General features: G+C 47.3%; 1 protein-coding gene across 1 annotated transcript in view; it reads left to right on the forward strand.

Moving 5' to 3' along the window:
* Nucleotides 1-15806, forward strand: part of UPB1 (beta-ureidopropionase 1) — a 35865-nt gene that overhangs the window by 11643 nt on the left and 8416 nt on the right. Inside the window, exons 4-6 of the mRNA XM_032256624.1 lie at nt 8403-8497; nt 10754-10915; nt 12939-13108. Of these exons, the coding sequence (XP_032112515.1) occupies nt 8403-8497; nt 10754-10915; nt 12939-13108 (427 nt within the window). The remainder of the gene's footprint in view (nt 1-8402; nt 8498-10753; nt 10916-12938; nt 13109-15806) is intronic.

Here is a 15806-nt window from a genome sequence, read left to right on the forward strand (position 1 = left end):
AAAAAAAAAAAAAAAAAAAAAAAAAAGGGGTTTGTAGAGTTGGGGATCTCACTATGTTGCTCAGGCTGAACTTTGATTTCTTTTCTCGAATTACTTTCTGTTTTCCCTAGAGTTTGCTTTGTTTTCTATGTACTTGCCACACATTCAACCCCAAACTTTCTACCAGTTCCTAAATCCCCCTTAATGTGTTTTAGACATACCAAGCAGTCTATCAGTTTCATCTCCTCCAAGGAATCTGCCCCACAGCCTTGTGACTGCTGTGGTCTGAGTCGGGTGCCCCCTCTGCTGGCCACACAGTTGCTGTCCTGGGATTCCCCCTCACTATCATCCTGGGGAATCCCTTTGCCTCACTCTTGTGTTTCTCCTTTCCCACACCTCCCTGTGTCTTGGTTTATGCCCCCATTTTGGTGGAGTAGTGTAGTGGATCCTTATACATTTATGTTGCCTTGGCATCCATGTTGAATACAAGTCGAACACTCTCATACCAGAGGCAGGACTCGGTCACCCTGGGCACAGTTTCCAGTTACACACCACACCCAAATGGCTCAAGCCAAGTGGCCAGAGGTAAGAACTTAAAGCTTCTCTCCCGCCAGCAGACTGGGCTGCCCACTCACTTTCCTGCTGCTTCCTTTAAATGGACCATCCAGGCATTTGGCCATTAACTTTAGGTGACCACATCTTAGTTACTATTTGTACTGCTAGCTGCCCCACACTCTCTCTGTCTGACTCTTCATTTCTGCCTCGTCTGACCTGGGGACAGAGAACCAACTGCCCTCCTGACTCATGGCACTTTCCCTATCTAGAATCTGTAAGTAAAATCTGAACTTGTTTCCTATTGCCATGGTGTGTTGAATTTGCACCTTCCATGAGAAGAACCAGGGGCTGCCCCAGGCTGGGTTTTCCCTGGGATTCCCTGGGGAAACACAAAGTCGGGCTCCTAGTGCCAGAGTGATAGTCAGGTAAGAACTACACAGCATCTGCCAGTATAAACAAGTTTCACGTATGAGGGACTCCTGATCACAGGTTGGACAGACAGGCATTAGGCTGTCCACCACATACAAGATGTATCCTGTGAAAGGCGTGCTGTGGAGACCACCTCCAGCTCCCATCATTTCCTGTTAGTGCTGGGTTACCACTTGCCCTGGTACTAGAGCCCCCATTTAACTAGGGACTCTCAGAACAAGTAGTTCCCTGAGGAAGAACACATCAGAGGTAAACTTTTCGAGGCCTTGCCCTTCTGAAAATATGTTCCTTCTACAATTTTCTTGATAGTTTGGTTGAGCATCATATTTTAGGTTAGAAATCATTTTCCTTCAGAAGTTTGAACATGCATTGTTCTATTGTCTTCTGGCTTTTGGGAGTTGTTGAGTAGTCCACACCGTTTTAATTGTGACCCATTATGATTTGTTTTTTTCTGGAAGACTATTGGAGTTTCTCTTTTTCACCAATACTCTACAATTTCATAATGATATCCCATTGTGTGTATCTATTTTAATCTACCCTAGGTACTCTGTGGGTTCTTTCAGTCTAGAAACTTGGGTTCTGAAGATCTAGGAAATTTTCTTTTTTTTTTTGAGACAAAGTCTCACTTTGTCACCCAAGCTAAAGTGCAGTGGAGCTATTTCTGCTCACTACAACCTCTGCCTCCCGGGTTCAAGCGATTCTCCTGCCTCAACCTCCCAAGTAGCTGGGATTATAGGTATGTGCCACCATACTCAGCTAATTTTTTTATATTTTTAGTTGAGATGAGTTTTTGCCGTGTTGGCCAGGCTGGTCTCAAACTACTGACTTCAAGCAATCTGCCCATCTCGGCCCCCCAAAGTGCTGGGATTACAGGCATGAGCCATCACGCCCAGCTGATCTGGGAAATTTTCTTGCATTGTTTCATTTGTTAATTTCTCCTCTTTTTTTCTCCTTCTAGACAGTCCTACTATTAGGATATTGGAACCCTGGACTGGTTTCCTAATTATGTTGTGTATTACCTCCTATTTTTTTTTGTTTGTTTTTGACACATGGTCTCACTCTGTCACCAAGGCTGAAGTGCAGTGGCGCAATCACAGCTCACTGCAGCATTGACCTCCCAGGATAAAGCAATCCTCCTGCGCCAGCCTCCTGAGTAGCTGGGACCACAGATGCACACCACCAAACCTGGCTAATTTTGTTGAATTTTTTTTTTTTTTTCTGTAAAGATCAGGTCTCGGCCAGGCACGGTGGCTCAAGCCTGTAATCCCAGCACTTTGGGAGGCCGAGGCGGGTGGATCACGAGGTCAAGAGATCGAGACCATCCTGGTCAACATGGTGAAACCCCGTCTCTACTAAAAATACAAAAAACATTAGCTGGGTATGGTGGCACGTGCCTGTAATCCCAGCTACTCAGGAGGTTGAGGCAGGAGAATTGCCTGAACCCAGGAGGCGGAGGTTGCGGTGAGCCGAGATCGCGCCGTTGCACTCCAGCCTGGGTAGCAAGAGTGAAACTCCGTCTCAAAAAAAAAAAAAAAAAAAAAAAAAAAAAAAAAAAAAAAAAAAAAAATCAGGTCTCGCTGTGTTGCCCAGGCTAATCTCAAATTCCTGAGCCCAAGCAATCCTCCTGCCTTGGTCTCCCAAAGTGCTGGGACTATAGGCATGAGCCACAGGACCCAGTCACCCAGCCAGTATCCTATTTCTTATCACTTTGTCTTTTTGCTCAGTTTTCTGGTGGATTTGATTTGTCCGTCAGCCCTCCTATTCAGCCTTTCATTTCTGTTGTCAAATTTTGAATTTACTAGCATTCTTTTGGTCTGAAAGTCCCTGTTATATTACATCTTGTTCTTGCATCATGGTTGTAAATATCTTCTCTTATCTCTAAGGATACAAATATTACGTAAATTTTGTTTTCTCTCTGCGTGGTCCCTACTTATTCCAAGTTGGACTCTGTTTTGATTGCTCATATTTTAAGAATTGGGGATTAAAAATCTGTGAGACTGAGTTTGTAGGAGGAGCCCACCCACTGAGCTCCATCATAGGGTGATCTGATTTAGTGGTAATTTCCAGTTAATCCCAATGTTAGTATCTCTGGGTCATTCATTTCAGGCTGGTCAGAGTCCCCAGAGGTTTTTCTGCCCTGTTGCCAAGAAGGTCCAGCATGCTGGTGTTTACCCAATCCTCTGTTTTGACACGTCATTTGCTTTCATCTGCCCTGCCATCTCCAAAGCCAAAGAGCCTCTGCTGAACCATCTCTGGAGGATGAACCTTTAGCCTTCTTCTAGGGTGGAAGGGGCAGGTCCTAGCCTCTTGCTGTGGAGAAAGGACTTGGGCTTCTAACTACTTTTTTTTTTTTTTTTTCACATGGAGTCTTGGGAGGGCAGTGGCACAATGTCAGCTCACTGCAACCTCGGCCTCCCGAGTTCAAGCAGTTCTTCTGCCTCAGCCCCCTAAGCAGCTGGGACTACAGGCCCGGGCCACCCCACCCGGCTTTTTTTTTTTTTTTTTTTTTTTTTTTTTTTTTTTTTTGGGAGAGATGGGGTTTTGCTATGTTGGTCAGGCTGGTCTCAAACTCCAGTCCTCGGGTGATCCAACCACCTCAGCCTACCAAAGTGCTGAGATTACAGGCATGAGCCACTGCACTTGGCCCTAACTGGTTGGTTGTGGGTTTTTTTTTTTTTTTTTTTTTTTTTTTTTTTGGGAGTCTTGCTCTATCACCCAGGCTGGAATGCAGTGGTGTGATCTCAGCTCACTGTAACCTGTGTCTCCTGGGTTCAAGCAATTGTTCTGCTTCAGCCTCCTGAGTAGCTGGGATTACAGGTGCATGCCACTACACCCAGCAAAAATACAAAATAATCTGTGTATTTTTAGGAGAGACGGAGTTTCACCATCTTGGCCAGGTTAGTCTCGAACTCCTGACCTCAGGTGATCCACCCACCTCAGCCTCCCAAAGTGATGAGATTACAGGCGTGAGCCACTGTGCCCGGCCCCTAACTGCTGCTTAAGTAGACCTTTGACCAGTCCTTGGTTATCATCCTTCCCTGCTTCCCAGTCTTCAGAGGTACCTGGTACGTACCCCTGGTTCCTGAGCTTTCGAGAAGCAGGAGACATTCTTTACTGCTAGCAGGACTCAGTTTTCTCTGATCTACTGAGAGATTTGCCTGCAGCCACCTTCCAGCTACTTGTGTTTTGGTACTGATTCCCCTCCCTCAGTGCCCTATCCTTGTGGGTAGACGCCTTTGCATGAACATTGCTTTCCTATCGTGTTGATGGGGTTTCAGGAAAGAGCTCGTGTCTGTCTAGTCTGCATCTCTACCCATAAGTTCATGTCATTTTCCTGTTTGTTACATTTGTACTCTTCATTAGGCTGTGAGCTGCATGAGGACAGTACCTGTGTTTGTTTTTCCCAACTCTCCACCCATTCCTGTTTTATCTTTAGTGGCAAGAATAATCCCTGGTGCATGACAGGCTCTACAAATTAGTATTGATGGGATAATTGAACTAACATCTTCCCTTTCTTGGATCTGGAACTCCCTCTCATTTATCAAGGTCCAGCACAGCACCCCTCCTTTGTGGGGGCCTTGGGGACTCCCCCAGGCAGAGCTGACCACTGTGTCCGGCCAGGTTGTGTGGCCACACCAGGTTCTAATTCGTCTCCCTCCCTCTAGGCTGGCAGTTTCTGAGGGCCAGGTGTTGGGTCAATGCTTGTGGAACCCCTTTCCTTCTAGTTGAAGAACTGTAGTTGGGACTTTGCAGCCAGCCTCACCCAACCCCCTCTTCCACATCCTTCTTTTGAAAGTGTGTTTACATTAGAGTGGTTGTGTAAACAGGAAAAGAAGTCATTTATTCTCTGGGGGCACTTGACTCACTCCTAATGCTCTGAAAGCTGAGAATTAATGGTCATTAAAGAGCATTTGTGTTTTCAACAGCTTTTCTGATGGCTTCCTTAAAATAATTCATCTCTCTTCACAGAAGGCGAGCCTGGGGAGCCTTGAGCCTGGTACCAAGGCCCCCGGGGCTGTTGTTGGCAGTGCCTGCCACCTGCTTGGCAAGATGGCAGTGGTGCCATTGGCAGGATATTTACTGTGGTACTCTTAGGACCAGTCTTCCTGGGACTGGAAGGAATTGAGAGGCTGAGGCTTCTCTTCCTTCTCTGTGAAATAAAGGGGGTGATGCCTGCTTCACAGGGATGTTGGAAATGAGCTATTATTAATACAGGAGTTATAAAGAAGTATCTTTAGGCAGCTAGAAAAGGGTAAAGGTTCTTGTGAAACCTTTTCCTGTAATAAGCAACCCCTGAACCATTTCTTTTCTACCAGAAAAGGCTTCTGAAAGACCCAGGCTAGCAAGCTTTGATATGCAAATGCAGGCAATTCGAAACTAGGTCCACCCAACTTGGCCAACGTGGTGATTCCTGCCCTCTTCTCCTTGTCACGACCTGTGACAAGTGTCATGGCTGCCTCCAGATAACTTACACATGTTCAAGACATCATGGTGGCTCATATTTGCATATCAAAGGACAAGATGGGAGGGCCAGGTTTTTTGCGGGCTACTGGAATGACACACCTGGTCAAACCAATCCCCAGGGCCCTATGCAAATCAGACACCACCTCCTCCAGCGTCAAAATATAACCAACCACCTTTTCCACTGCACACAGGGTATCTCTTTGTTCGGAGACCCCCGTCCCTCTGTCTCTGTGTTGGGGAGCTATTTTCTATCAAGAACCGTGTTCCACATATGCTTGGCATTTAGGAAATGCTGGCTGCAATTGTTACTCCTAAACAGGCCATAAGCCCCTAGCAGAGGCCAGTTAAACACTGCCCCATCACATCAGGCAGCTTTCTGCAAACCCTCCTCAAGTTAGTTCACAGTAGCTGGAACAATAGCAGACAACTGGAAACTTCTGTTAGGCTAATCCCTTTAAAAGAAGTAGACTTGGGCTGGGCATGATGTCTCATGCCTATAATCCCAGCACTTTGGGAGGCCAAGGCAGAGGAATCACCTGAGGTCAGGAGTTTGAGACCGGCCTGACCAACATGGTGAAACCCATCTCTACTAAAAATACAAAAAAAAAAAACTAACCACGTGAGGTGGCAGGCAGCTGTAATCCCAGCTACTTGGGAGGCTGAGGCAGGAGAATCACTTGAACCTGGGAGGTGGAGGCTGCAGTGAGCTGAGATTGTTCCATTGCCCTCCAGCCTGGGTGACAAGAGCTAGACTCCATCTCAAAACAGCAACAACAACAACAAAACAAAGAAATGGACTTGGGTTATTGTGATGTGGGAGATCTGCAGAGTGTACTGCATTGGTCCAGATAAGGAATTCAGTTTTCCACATTGAGAAAGAAAAAAGATGAATAGCCCAGTAGGAAATCGGCAAAGGGTATGAACAAAAAAAATGTAGGGGAGGAATCCAGACTGGCTAATGAATATGTGGTGAAGGGCTCAGCCTCACCAGGCATATGGGAAACATTTACTCACAGTGAGGCACCATTCACACAAGCAGACTGGCAGGTACTGAAGGTAACTCCATGCACTGCAGATATCCATGTGTGGCTGAGCTGTAGAGTAGCATTGCATGCATAGCCAAAGGTCCCAAGGCCCACCCCAGCACATTCCCCTCCTTCCCCTGCATAAGGGTCTGCTCTGAACCTGGTGTACATAGAGATGACCAGCATCTTTGAACTGTTAACCATGTGTGTACCTACTGTTTGGAAGGAGAAAAAAAGTAGCCGGGCACACTGGCTCATGTCTGTAATCCCAGTACTTTGGGAGGCTGAGGCAGGCAGATCACAAGGTCAGGAGTTCAAGACCAGCCTGGCCAACATGGCAAAACCCCATCACTGCTAAAAATACAAAAATTAGCCAGGCATGATGGTACATGCCTGTAATCCCAGCTACTCAGGAGGCTGAGGCAGGAGAATTGCTTGAACCCAGGAGGCAGAGGTTGCAATAAGCCGAGATTGTGCCGTTGCACTCCAGCGTGGACGACAAGAGCAACACTCCATCTCAAAAAAAGAAAAAGGCAAACAAAAACCAGTGAGCTGGATGAATTTCCTACAGAATTAGCCCCCGTGGGGCCTGGCTGGAGATTATGAGAATAGGAGCATTAATCCTTGCAGATGCTCATCCCATCCAGTGGTACTTTTTGTGGTGATCATTAATGAGTAGCTCTTCTTATTTCTGAAGAAGCCTCCCTGTCACTAGGAGGAGAGAGGGTCCCAGTGCCATCCCCAGTGGCCTTCTGATACTTTACCCAGGGAGTCTTCATGGAGCTCCTGCCACCTTGCAGATTGGCCAACAGCTTGAGATCTGCTGGTTGGGAACTTTTGCTATTTAAAACATTTTTTGTAATTGTGGCATACAGATATATACAACAATATTTACCATTTTAACGATTTTTAATTGTATGGTCTGAGGCATTAAATACATTAATGTTGTTGTATATCATCGTCACCATGATCTCCAGAACTTTTCTCATCATTCACAACTGGACCCCTTTACCCATTAAACAGTATATCCCCTGTTCTGGCCCCTGACAGCTCTACTTTTTTGTCATTAGGAATTTGACTACTCTAAATACCTCCTATGAGTAGACTCCTACAGTATTTGTTTTGTATCTTAGCATATTCTTTTTTTTTTTTTTTTTTGAGGCAGAGTCTTGCCCATCACCCAGGCTGGAGTGCAATGGCACGATCTCGGCTCACTGCAACCTCCGTCTCCTGGGTGCAAGCGATTCTCTTGCCTCAGCCTCCCGAGTAGCTGAGATTACAGGCATGTGCCACCACGCCTGGCTAATTTTTTGTATCTTTAGTAGAGGTGGGGTTTCACTATGTGGGCCAGCCTGGTCTCGAACTCCTAACCTTGTGATCCACCTGCCTCTGCCTCCCAAAGTGCTGGGATTACAGGCATGAGCCAACCAACATGCTTGGCCCTTAGCATATTCTTAAAGGTTGATCCATGTGAGCATGTATCAGAATTTCTTCCCTTTTTAAAAGGGCTGAATAATCCATTGGGTATATATACACCACATTTTACCTGCATGTATCAGAATTTCTTCCCTTATTAAGAGGGCTGAGTGATATTCCACTGTGTATATATACACCACATTTTACCTATCAGTTATCTGCTGATAAGACAGTTGGATTGTTTCCAGTTTTTGGCTATTGTGAATGATGCTCCTATAAACATCAGTGTGCAAATATCTGTGCTGCAATTGTTTTTAAGACTTTGGGAAGGACATTTGGCCCAGCCTCTTGTTTGCCATGAAGCCTAGAGGTAGGGGCTGCCCACTGCCCACAGCCAGGATTGGGACCCAGAAGCCAGGCCATGGCACTCCTGAGGTTGTATTCTCTTGCAGTGACCTCCTGCTGCTGGGCTGAGGAGCCCCCCTCAGAGGCTGTGCATGTTGGATATAATGCTGCCCTTTCTCCTGTTTATAGCTATGCCCTTTGCCTTCTGTACGAGAGAGAAGCTTCCTTGGACAGAATTTGCTGAGTCAGCAGAAGACGGGCCCACCACCAAATTCTGTCAGCAGGTAGGACATTAACTGTGCCTCTGGTAGCAGCTGCCAAATATGTGCAAGTCACAGAGCATGACCACAGCTGCTGGGTATGGCCTTTCACCATGGAAAATGCACTCCTTTGGTGTTTGTTTTGCCAGATAAGATTAGATAAGACTATTTGCCACTTTTTTTTTTTTTTTTTAAGCATACTCTTAAAATTGGAGAGTGTAAGGCTCCAGAAGGGCCATTAGTAGCTTTTTTAGGCAAGGGATCTGCAGCCCAGGGAGGGTGGTAGGAGGTGACTTTTGTAGTAAGTCCTGCAGCTGGCAACTGGCAGAGCTGGCGTTCAGGGACCAGAGGGGCCAGTTCCTTGACCAGGGCTCTGCCGGCTCCACTGCAGTTAGCCTGAGCCACAGAAGCTTCGATTCATGGCCTGTGTCTCATCAGTGTAGAAATTGTTTTTGATTTTTCTTCATTAAAACCTCATAATACATGTTGTGTGGTGCCATTTATATGAACTGTCCAGCATAGGCAAATCCATAGAGACAGAAAGCAGATTAGTGGTAGCCAGGGGCTGGGGGCGAGGAAGGAAGGGAGTGATTGCTAATGGGTACAGAGTTTCCATTTAGGGTGATGAAATGTTCTAAAATTAGATAGTGGTGATGGTTGCACAACTCTATGAATATCCTGAATACTACTGAATTGCACACTTCAAAAGAGTGACTCCTTGTTCTGCTCTTTCCCCACTTCTCTTTACTGGACTTGACCAATCTTAAAGTGAATCTTAATGCTGTGTGAATTATGTCTCAATAAAGCTGTTACCAGAAAACCCGTAACATTTCATGAGGTGACGAAGGGTAGTTTAGCCTTATTTTCACCTCTAACAAAAGAACTCTTTTCATTTCTTTGTATTCTCTTTCAGATTTTGTGTATATAGTTCGGGGCTTTGGGGGCACAGCTGTGTATAATCATGGTGACTTTATCAATACATAGTTGTGATTCCAAACACTGGTGTTCTCAGGCTATAGGGGAAAAAAAAAAATCTCTCATTCACCAGGTTGTTGGTTCCTTGCTGTGGAGAAAAGAGGAAGGGGACTGTTTAGGGGACTTTTGCAGATGATAAACCAGAGCCAGGGCTGGAGGAAGAGTGTAAAAGGGAGCTGATGCTAGGGACACTCTGCCTCCACAGGGACTTAGGGCTGCCCTTAACCTGGCCCCTAGTGCTGCTTTCCGAGCGTGCCTCTCCCCCGTCCTGTCGTTAAGGCCAGAGATCATGATGGCTAGTTAGAGCAGAGGACAAATGACCCACCAGGCTGCTCATCCTGAGGTCACCAGGGCTTGATGTTCTTACTTGAGACAAAAGGAATTTGATGCCAAAGAGATTTATTTTTGGTATAGATAAGAAGTTTGATTATTCTTTTTATTCTGAGCAGTAAAATATATATAAAATGTACCATTTTAACCATTTTGAGTTCAGTAGTGTAAAGTATATTCACGTTGTGCAGATCTCCAGAACTTTTGCATCTTGCAAATCTGACTCTATACCCATTAAACAATACCTCCCCACTCCCCCAACCCCTGGCAACCACCATGCTATTAATATTATCCTTTCCATTTCTGTGAATTTGGCTACTCTAGATACCTTACACAAATGGAATCATAGTATTTGCCTTTTTGGGACTGGCTTATTTCATTTAGCATATCATCAAGGTTCATCCTTGTATAGCGTAGAACCATAGCATCTAAGGCTGGATGATACGCCATCATATGGGTGTGCCACATTTCGTTTATCCATTCACCCATTGATGGGCACTTGGGTGAATGGATGAAGGAAACATGGCACATTTCACCCAAGTGCCCATCACATTTGTAAACGCATGTTCATTGCAGCATTACTCACAATAGCAAAGAGATTGCTATTGTCAGTAATGCTGCAATGAACGTGCATTTGCAAATCTCTTTGAGACCCTGTTTTCAATCCTTCTGGATATATACCCAGGATTGGGATTGCCAGATCAAATGGTAATTCTTGTGTAATTTTTTGAGGAACTCCCATATGGTTTTCCAGAGCAGCTGCACCGTTTTGCTATACCACCAACTGTGCACAGGACAATGATGATTCTTATTTAGCAAAGCGTGGACATTAGGGCAGTTAGTGTTCCAAACAACAAATGCAAGTGATTGCTCTGACCCAAGCCAAATGATTTAGTAGGATCATTAAATTCTTCCTCAATAAAAAACTACAACAATTGGTTTGAAAGTGGGACTGTGCTACATTCATTTTTCCAGCTGGCGAAGAGCCATAACATGGTGGTGGTGTCTCCCATCCTGGAACGAGACAGCGAGCATGGGGACGTTTTGTGGAATGCAGCCGTGGTGATCTCCAATTCTGGAGCAGTCCTGGGAAAGACTAGGAAGAACCACATCCCCAGAGTGGGTGATTTCAACGAGGTGAGCCACTGTCAGACAGATAACCAGCTCTGCTCACTTGCTCCTCTGTGTGCTGTGGATCTCTGTGGGACTTTCTGTGGGAAAGTTCCGCGCAGGGTAATGCTCCATGTCACGCACACTCCACTGGACCACATGTGGCTGTAGGGCTCAGGCTCACCTGACATTGCCCTGCATCACACAGGCAGACAGGATTCAGGCGGGACTGTCAGAGGAGTCCCAAACACCTTTAGCACAATGGCGCGTGTTTTTTTTTTTTTTAATACAACCTGATTTGGCCTCCTGAATTCTTCTTTGAAGTAAGTGGTATGTATATAAATTAAAACCAAAAACAGGCTGGGCGTGGTGACTCAAGCCTGTAATCTCAGCACTTTGGGAGGCCAAGGCAGGAGGATCATGAGGTCAGGTGTTTGAGACCAGCCTGACCAACATGGTGAAACCCTGTCTCTACTAAAAATACAAAAATACAAATTAGCTGGGTGTGGTGGCAGGCACCTATAATCCCCGCTACTTGGGAGGCTGAGGCAGGAGAATTGCTTGAACCCAGGAGGCTGAGGTTGCAGTGAGCTGAGATCGCACCATTGCACTCCAGCCTAGGCGACAGAGCGAGACTCTGTCTCGAAAAACAAAAATATATATTGCACAAACATGAAATGATTCCTGTGGCCCCTTTTCAGACTCAGAGCCTAGCACGCCACAGCCCTGTCCTTGTTTGGACCGTGTCATTCCTTGTCCATGACTCATGGGGGATTTGAGGTGGCCCATGTTTGTGTGTCAGGTGACAGTGGGCAAACGTGTATCTGTGTATGTGTGCATTATGTGGTGTTTTCATGTGCCCTATGATCAGGACACAAGTTCAGGGGCCATTTTAGTTGATTAGTGCCAACCCCTGGATAGGTAAGGTGGGAGGGGGTGGACGTTTGAAGGAGGGAAATGAGCGCTGCCTAATGCCTAAGATTCTGAATCTGAACTTGCTTTGTGGTTAATACCTTTGTTCAGGATGTGATGTCCCCAGTTCTCTCTCCATGATTTTGGGGGTCCTGGCCATTCTCAGGCTGGTCAGGCAGACAAGAAATGGTCTGCAGTGCTAGAGGAGGTTTCCCAGGGAGAAAGACGAACCCAGCGTTTCTCAGTAACAGCTGGAAGGTGGGGGTGGGAAGATGTACCCCTCACCTGTTTACCCTGGGATTAATCTTTAGCTCCCTGCAGATATAGCACAGGGCTTGTCTCAGCGCAGCAGGATCTACTCTGGTGTCCACCACATGCACACTTCCTGGTTGCTGCCTGACCATGGCCAGTCTTGATGGCCAGGGTCAGGAGGAGGTGAAAGGCCCCCAGAGCAGATCTGTTTGGGATCCTGATTTGCCCTCTAGCTTCCCTCAGTGCTGTCCAGGACAGTGTCTCTGCCCTGGCACCCTGAGGAGCAGACAGGCAGAGATGGGAGGATGGGGTCCAGTCTGCCTGCCCCACAGGGGCCTCCTTAACCCTAGGCAGGATGGAGAAGGTGCGCTTTCAGGGTTCCACTAGAAGGTTTGGCCTTAATCATTTGGGCGAGTTACACCCACTGAGGAAACAGCTTTCTCGTCTGAGCAGGGAGAGGGTTACTTGGATGTGCTCCGGGTCCCCGGGGTTCCACTGTTCTATATAATGACATGTGGTAGCTGAGGGCTGTGACCAACTCATGTTAATGCCAGCCAAACCTGAGCCTTAGAGATGGACCACGACTGAAACCTCACCAGAATTTGAAATAGTGTGGAATGTCGTTGTGGGGATTTTTTCGACACGTCACAAAGGAGACTGGGCAAATGCTTCAGCCACTGTGATTTCCCCCGGGGGCTGGCTTGTTTGGTGTCAGGGTTTTTTTTGTGTGTGTTTTGTTTTTATCATACTGAAATTCTGGAACTTAGAGTCACTCAGGAGCGTAACCATCCCTGGACTACGGGTGATACTTCTGTTTTTCTGCCAAGTCTAAGGAAAGGGACATCTTAAAGGTCAGAGGCATCAGTATACGGCCTTTGCTTTTCAGTCCACTTACTACATGGAGGGAAACCTGGGCCACCCCGTGTTCCAGACACAGTTTGGAAGGATCGCGGTGAACATTTGCTACGGGCGACACCACCCTCTCAACTGGCTGATGTACAGCATCAACGGGGCCGAGATCATCTTCAACCCTTCAGCCACCATTGGAGCACTCAGGTTACTACCTTGGTGGGGTCTGGGGGCTTCCTGGGGCCAAGCCAGCTGAAACCCAAGGCTGGGCTGTGGAGCTCAAAGGTGGCAGCAGGCAGTCTTGGCCACCAGGATGTTAACAGAGCTGAGCCCCAGGATTGTATGTTGTGCATGTGACCGGCTTTTCGGTTAAAAAAAATCCTTGAGGCCGGGCGCGGTGGCTCACGCCTGTAATCCCAGCACTTTGGGAGGCCGAGGCGGGTGGATCACGAGGTCAAGAGATCGAGACCATCCTGGTCAACATGGTGAAACCTCGTCTCTACTAAAACTACAAAAAATTAGCTGGGCATGGTGGCACGTGCCTGTAATCCCAGCTACTCAGGAGCCTGAGGCAGGAGAATTGCCTGAACCCAGGAGGCGGAGGTTGCGGTGAGCCGAGATCGCGCCATTGCACTCCAGCCTGGGTAACAAGAGTGAAACTCTGTCTCAAAAAAAAAAAAAAAAATCCTTGAGATGGTAATGAACAATCCCCCACCCACAGCAAGAGCTGCTCTGCAGTAAAACTCCAGCCTCTGCTGTGATTCTGAACACTGAGATGAAAATAATTCCCCCTTCCCCTGTAGTCACCAGGGGACTTCAGAAAGCCCCACTTTGGGCTGGGCTTGGTGACTCACACCTGTAATCCTAGCACTTTGGGAGGCCGAGGCAGGTGGCTTACTTGAGGTCAGGAGTTCGAGGCCAGCCTGGCCAATATGGCAAAACCCTATCTCTACTAAAATTACATAAATTAGCTGGGCGTGGTGGCATGCACCTGTAGTCCCAGCTACTTGGGAGGCTGGGGCAGGAGAATCACTTGAACCTGGGAGGTGGAGGTTGCAGTGAGCCAAGATGGCACCACTGTACTCCAACCTGGTGACAGAGTGAGACTCTGTCTCACAAAAAAAAAAAAAAAAAAAAAAAAACCACTCACATCTAAGTCCTTGGAGCATAGTAGGTGCCAGACATCTGGACAAGAGAAGCCACAAATGAGAGAGTTGGTGATCAGTCAAGGACACTTGTCTTTAACCAGAGAAGGGTTTTATTTTTGTAACACATAAGTGTTTTGGTGTTAGCCTCACCCCTAAACAGATACAACTGGCCTTGTCAAGGCAGGGCTGGAGGATGAGGGGAGAGTGGCCCTGGAAGCCCAAGAACTCCTGGGCAGTACCCCACCCGCTGGGCCCCTCATTTAGGAGCCACAGCCAGTGAGCTGATCTGAGCCTGCATGAGTGTGCTGCTGCTGCCTCTCTCTTCCCCAAAGGCTAAACATTTGGGTGGTTTCCAGTTTTGCATCACTACAAGTAACAGAACTCTAGGAATTTGTGCAAATACTTTCTTCCCAACTCACTTCCTCCCAAGCAGGATTCCTGCAGCAGGAGGTGCTGGCTTTCACTCTCTGTGGTCTTGGCTGCCCGTGTCCCCAGCAGGACAGGGGTGTGCCCTGTCCTGCTGTGGGTGGGGAATGGGGAGTTCTGGTGGGTGGGCAGCTTTGAGTCTCTGCAGCTTGGCTCTCTTGTCCTCATTCTTGACTAAATTTCAATTGAATTTCTTCTAAATGTCAGGGTGTAAGGTTTACCTTTTCTTTTCAGCACACTGCCCCTTTCTCAAGAGTAACATCCCCTCCGCTTTCAGCGTTTGCACAGCAGGTTCCTTCTGGAGCCAGAATGTAACCCCTCGTCTGTTACCTCAGGTCTACCACCCTGCCCACGTACCTGGAGATCTGATCCATGGCCAGAAGGGGTACTGTTGGGTAGAAGGGGAAAAATCAGGCCTCATTCTCCCCTCAGAGAACATTCTGGAGTCTCATGGTGGCCAGGTCACCAGTGACAGGATTCATTGGTGGTCGTGGGTAGGGTTATTACTGGTCATCCAGCTACCAGGCCTGAGCAGAACTTTGGGGCCACCCCCTAGAGCAGCCCCCTCCGCTGGCTCTGGGTAAGACACTTGGCAAGCTCCATCTCCCTGCAGGGATCCCTAGAGGAACCAGAAGCACTAGGGCATCTGGCTTCTGGGCCAGAGCAGGCAAAGCTATGGCCATGGACTCAGATGGCTCCTGGCCTTGTGTGTTCAGAGGCCCTCCCCGACCCTTTTATCTTAGGCTTTTATTAGCTCCGGTTAGGCAAACAGAAGCACCCCAGTGTAATATGCATATAATTGTTATGTCCTCAGCAGCCTATTAGGCTTATTAAAAATGATTGATTTTTCCTTCCTCAGCCAAGAATCATCCAACCCTTGGGTTTTCGGGGTGAGGCTGGCAGTAAAAACTAACAGGTCTTTTGGAAAGCAGTATGTTTCATGAGCTCCTAAAATGCTCATGCCCTTTGGCCTGATAATGATACTCTTTGAACTGTAGCCTGAAGAAACAATCTAAAAGAAGGAGGGAAAGCCAGGCACAGTGGCTCACATCTGTAATCCCAGCACTTCGGGAGGCCAAGGCTGGCAAATCACTTGAGGTCAGGAGTTTGAGACCCGCCTGGCCAACATGGTGAAACACCATCTCTGCTAAAAATACAAAAATTAGCCGGTCGTGGTGGTGGGCCTCTGTAGTCCCAGCTACTCGGGAGGCTGAGGCAGGAAAATCACTTGAACCCAGGAGGCAGAGGTTGCAATGAGCTGAGACTGTGCCACTGCACTCCAGCCTGGGTGACAGAGCAAGACAGGAGAAAAAAAAAAAAAAAAAAAAAAA

This window comes from Sapajus apella, unplaced genomic scaffold, assembly GCF_009761245.1.
Source record: "Sapajus apella isolate SASKATOON/1434 unplaced genomic scaffold, GSC_monkey_1.0 scaffold95, whole genome shotgun sequence".
NCBI lineage: Eukaryota > Metazoa > Chordata > Mammalia > Primates > Cebidae > Sapajus > Sapajus apella.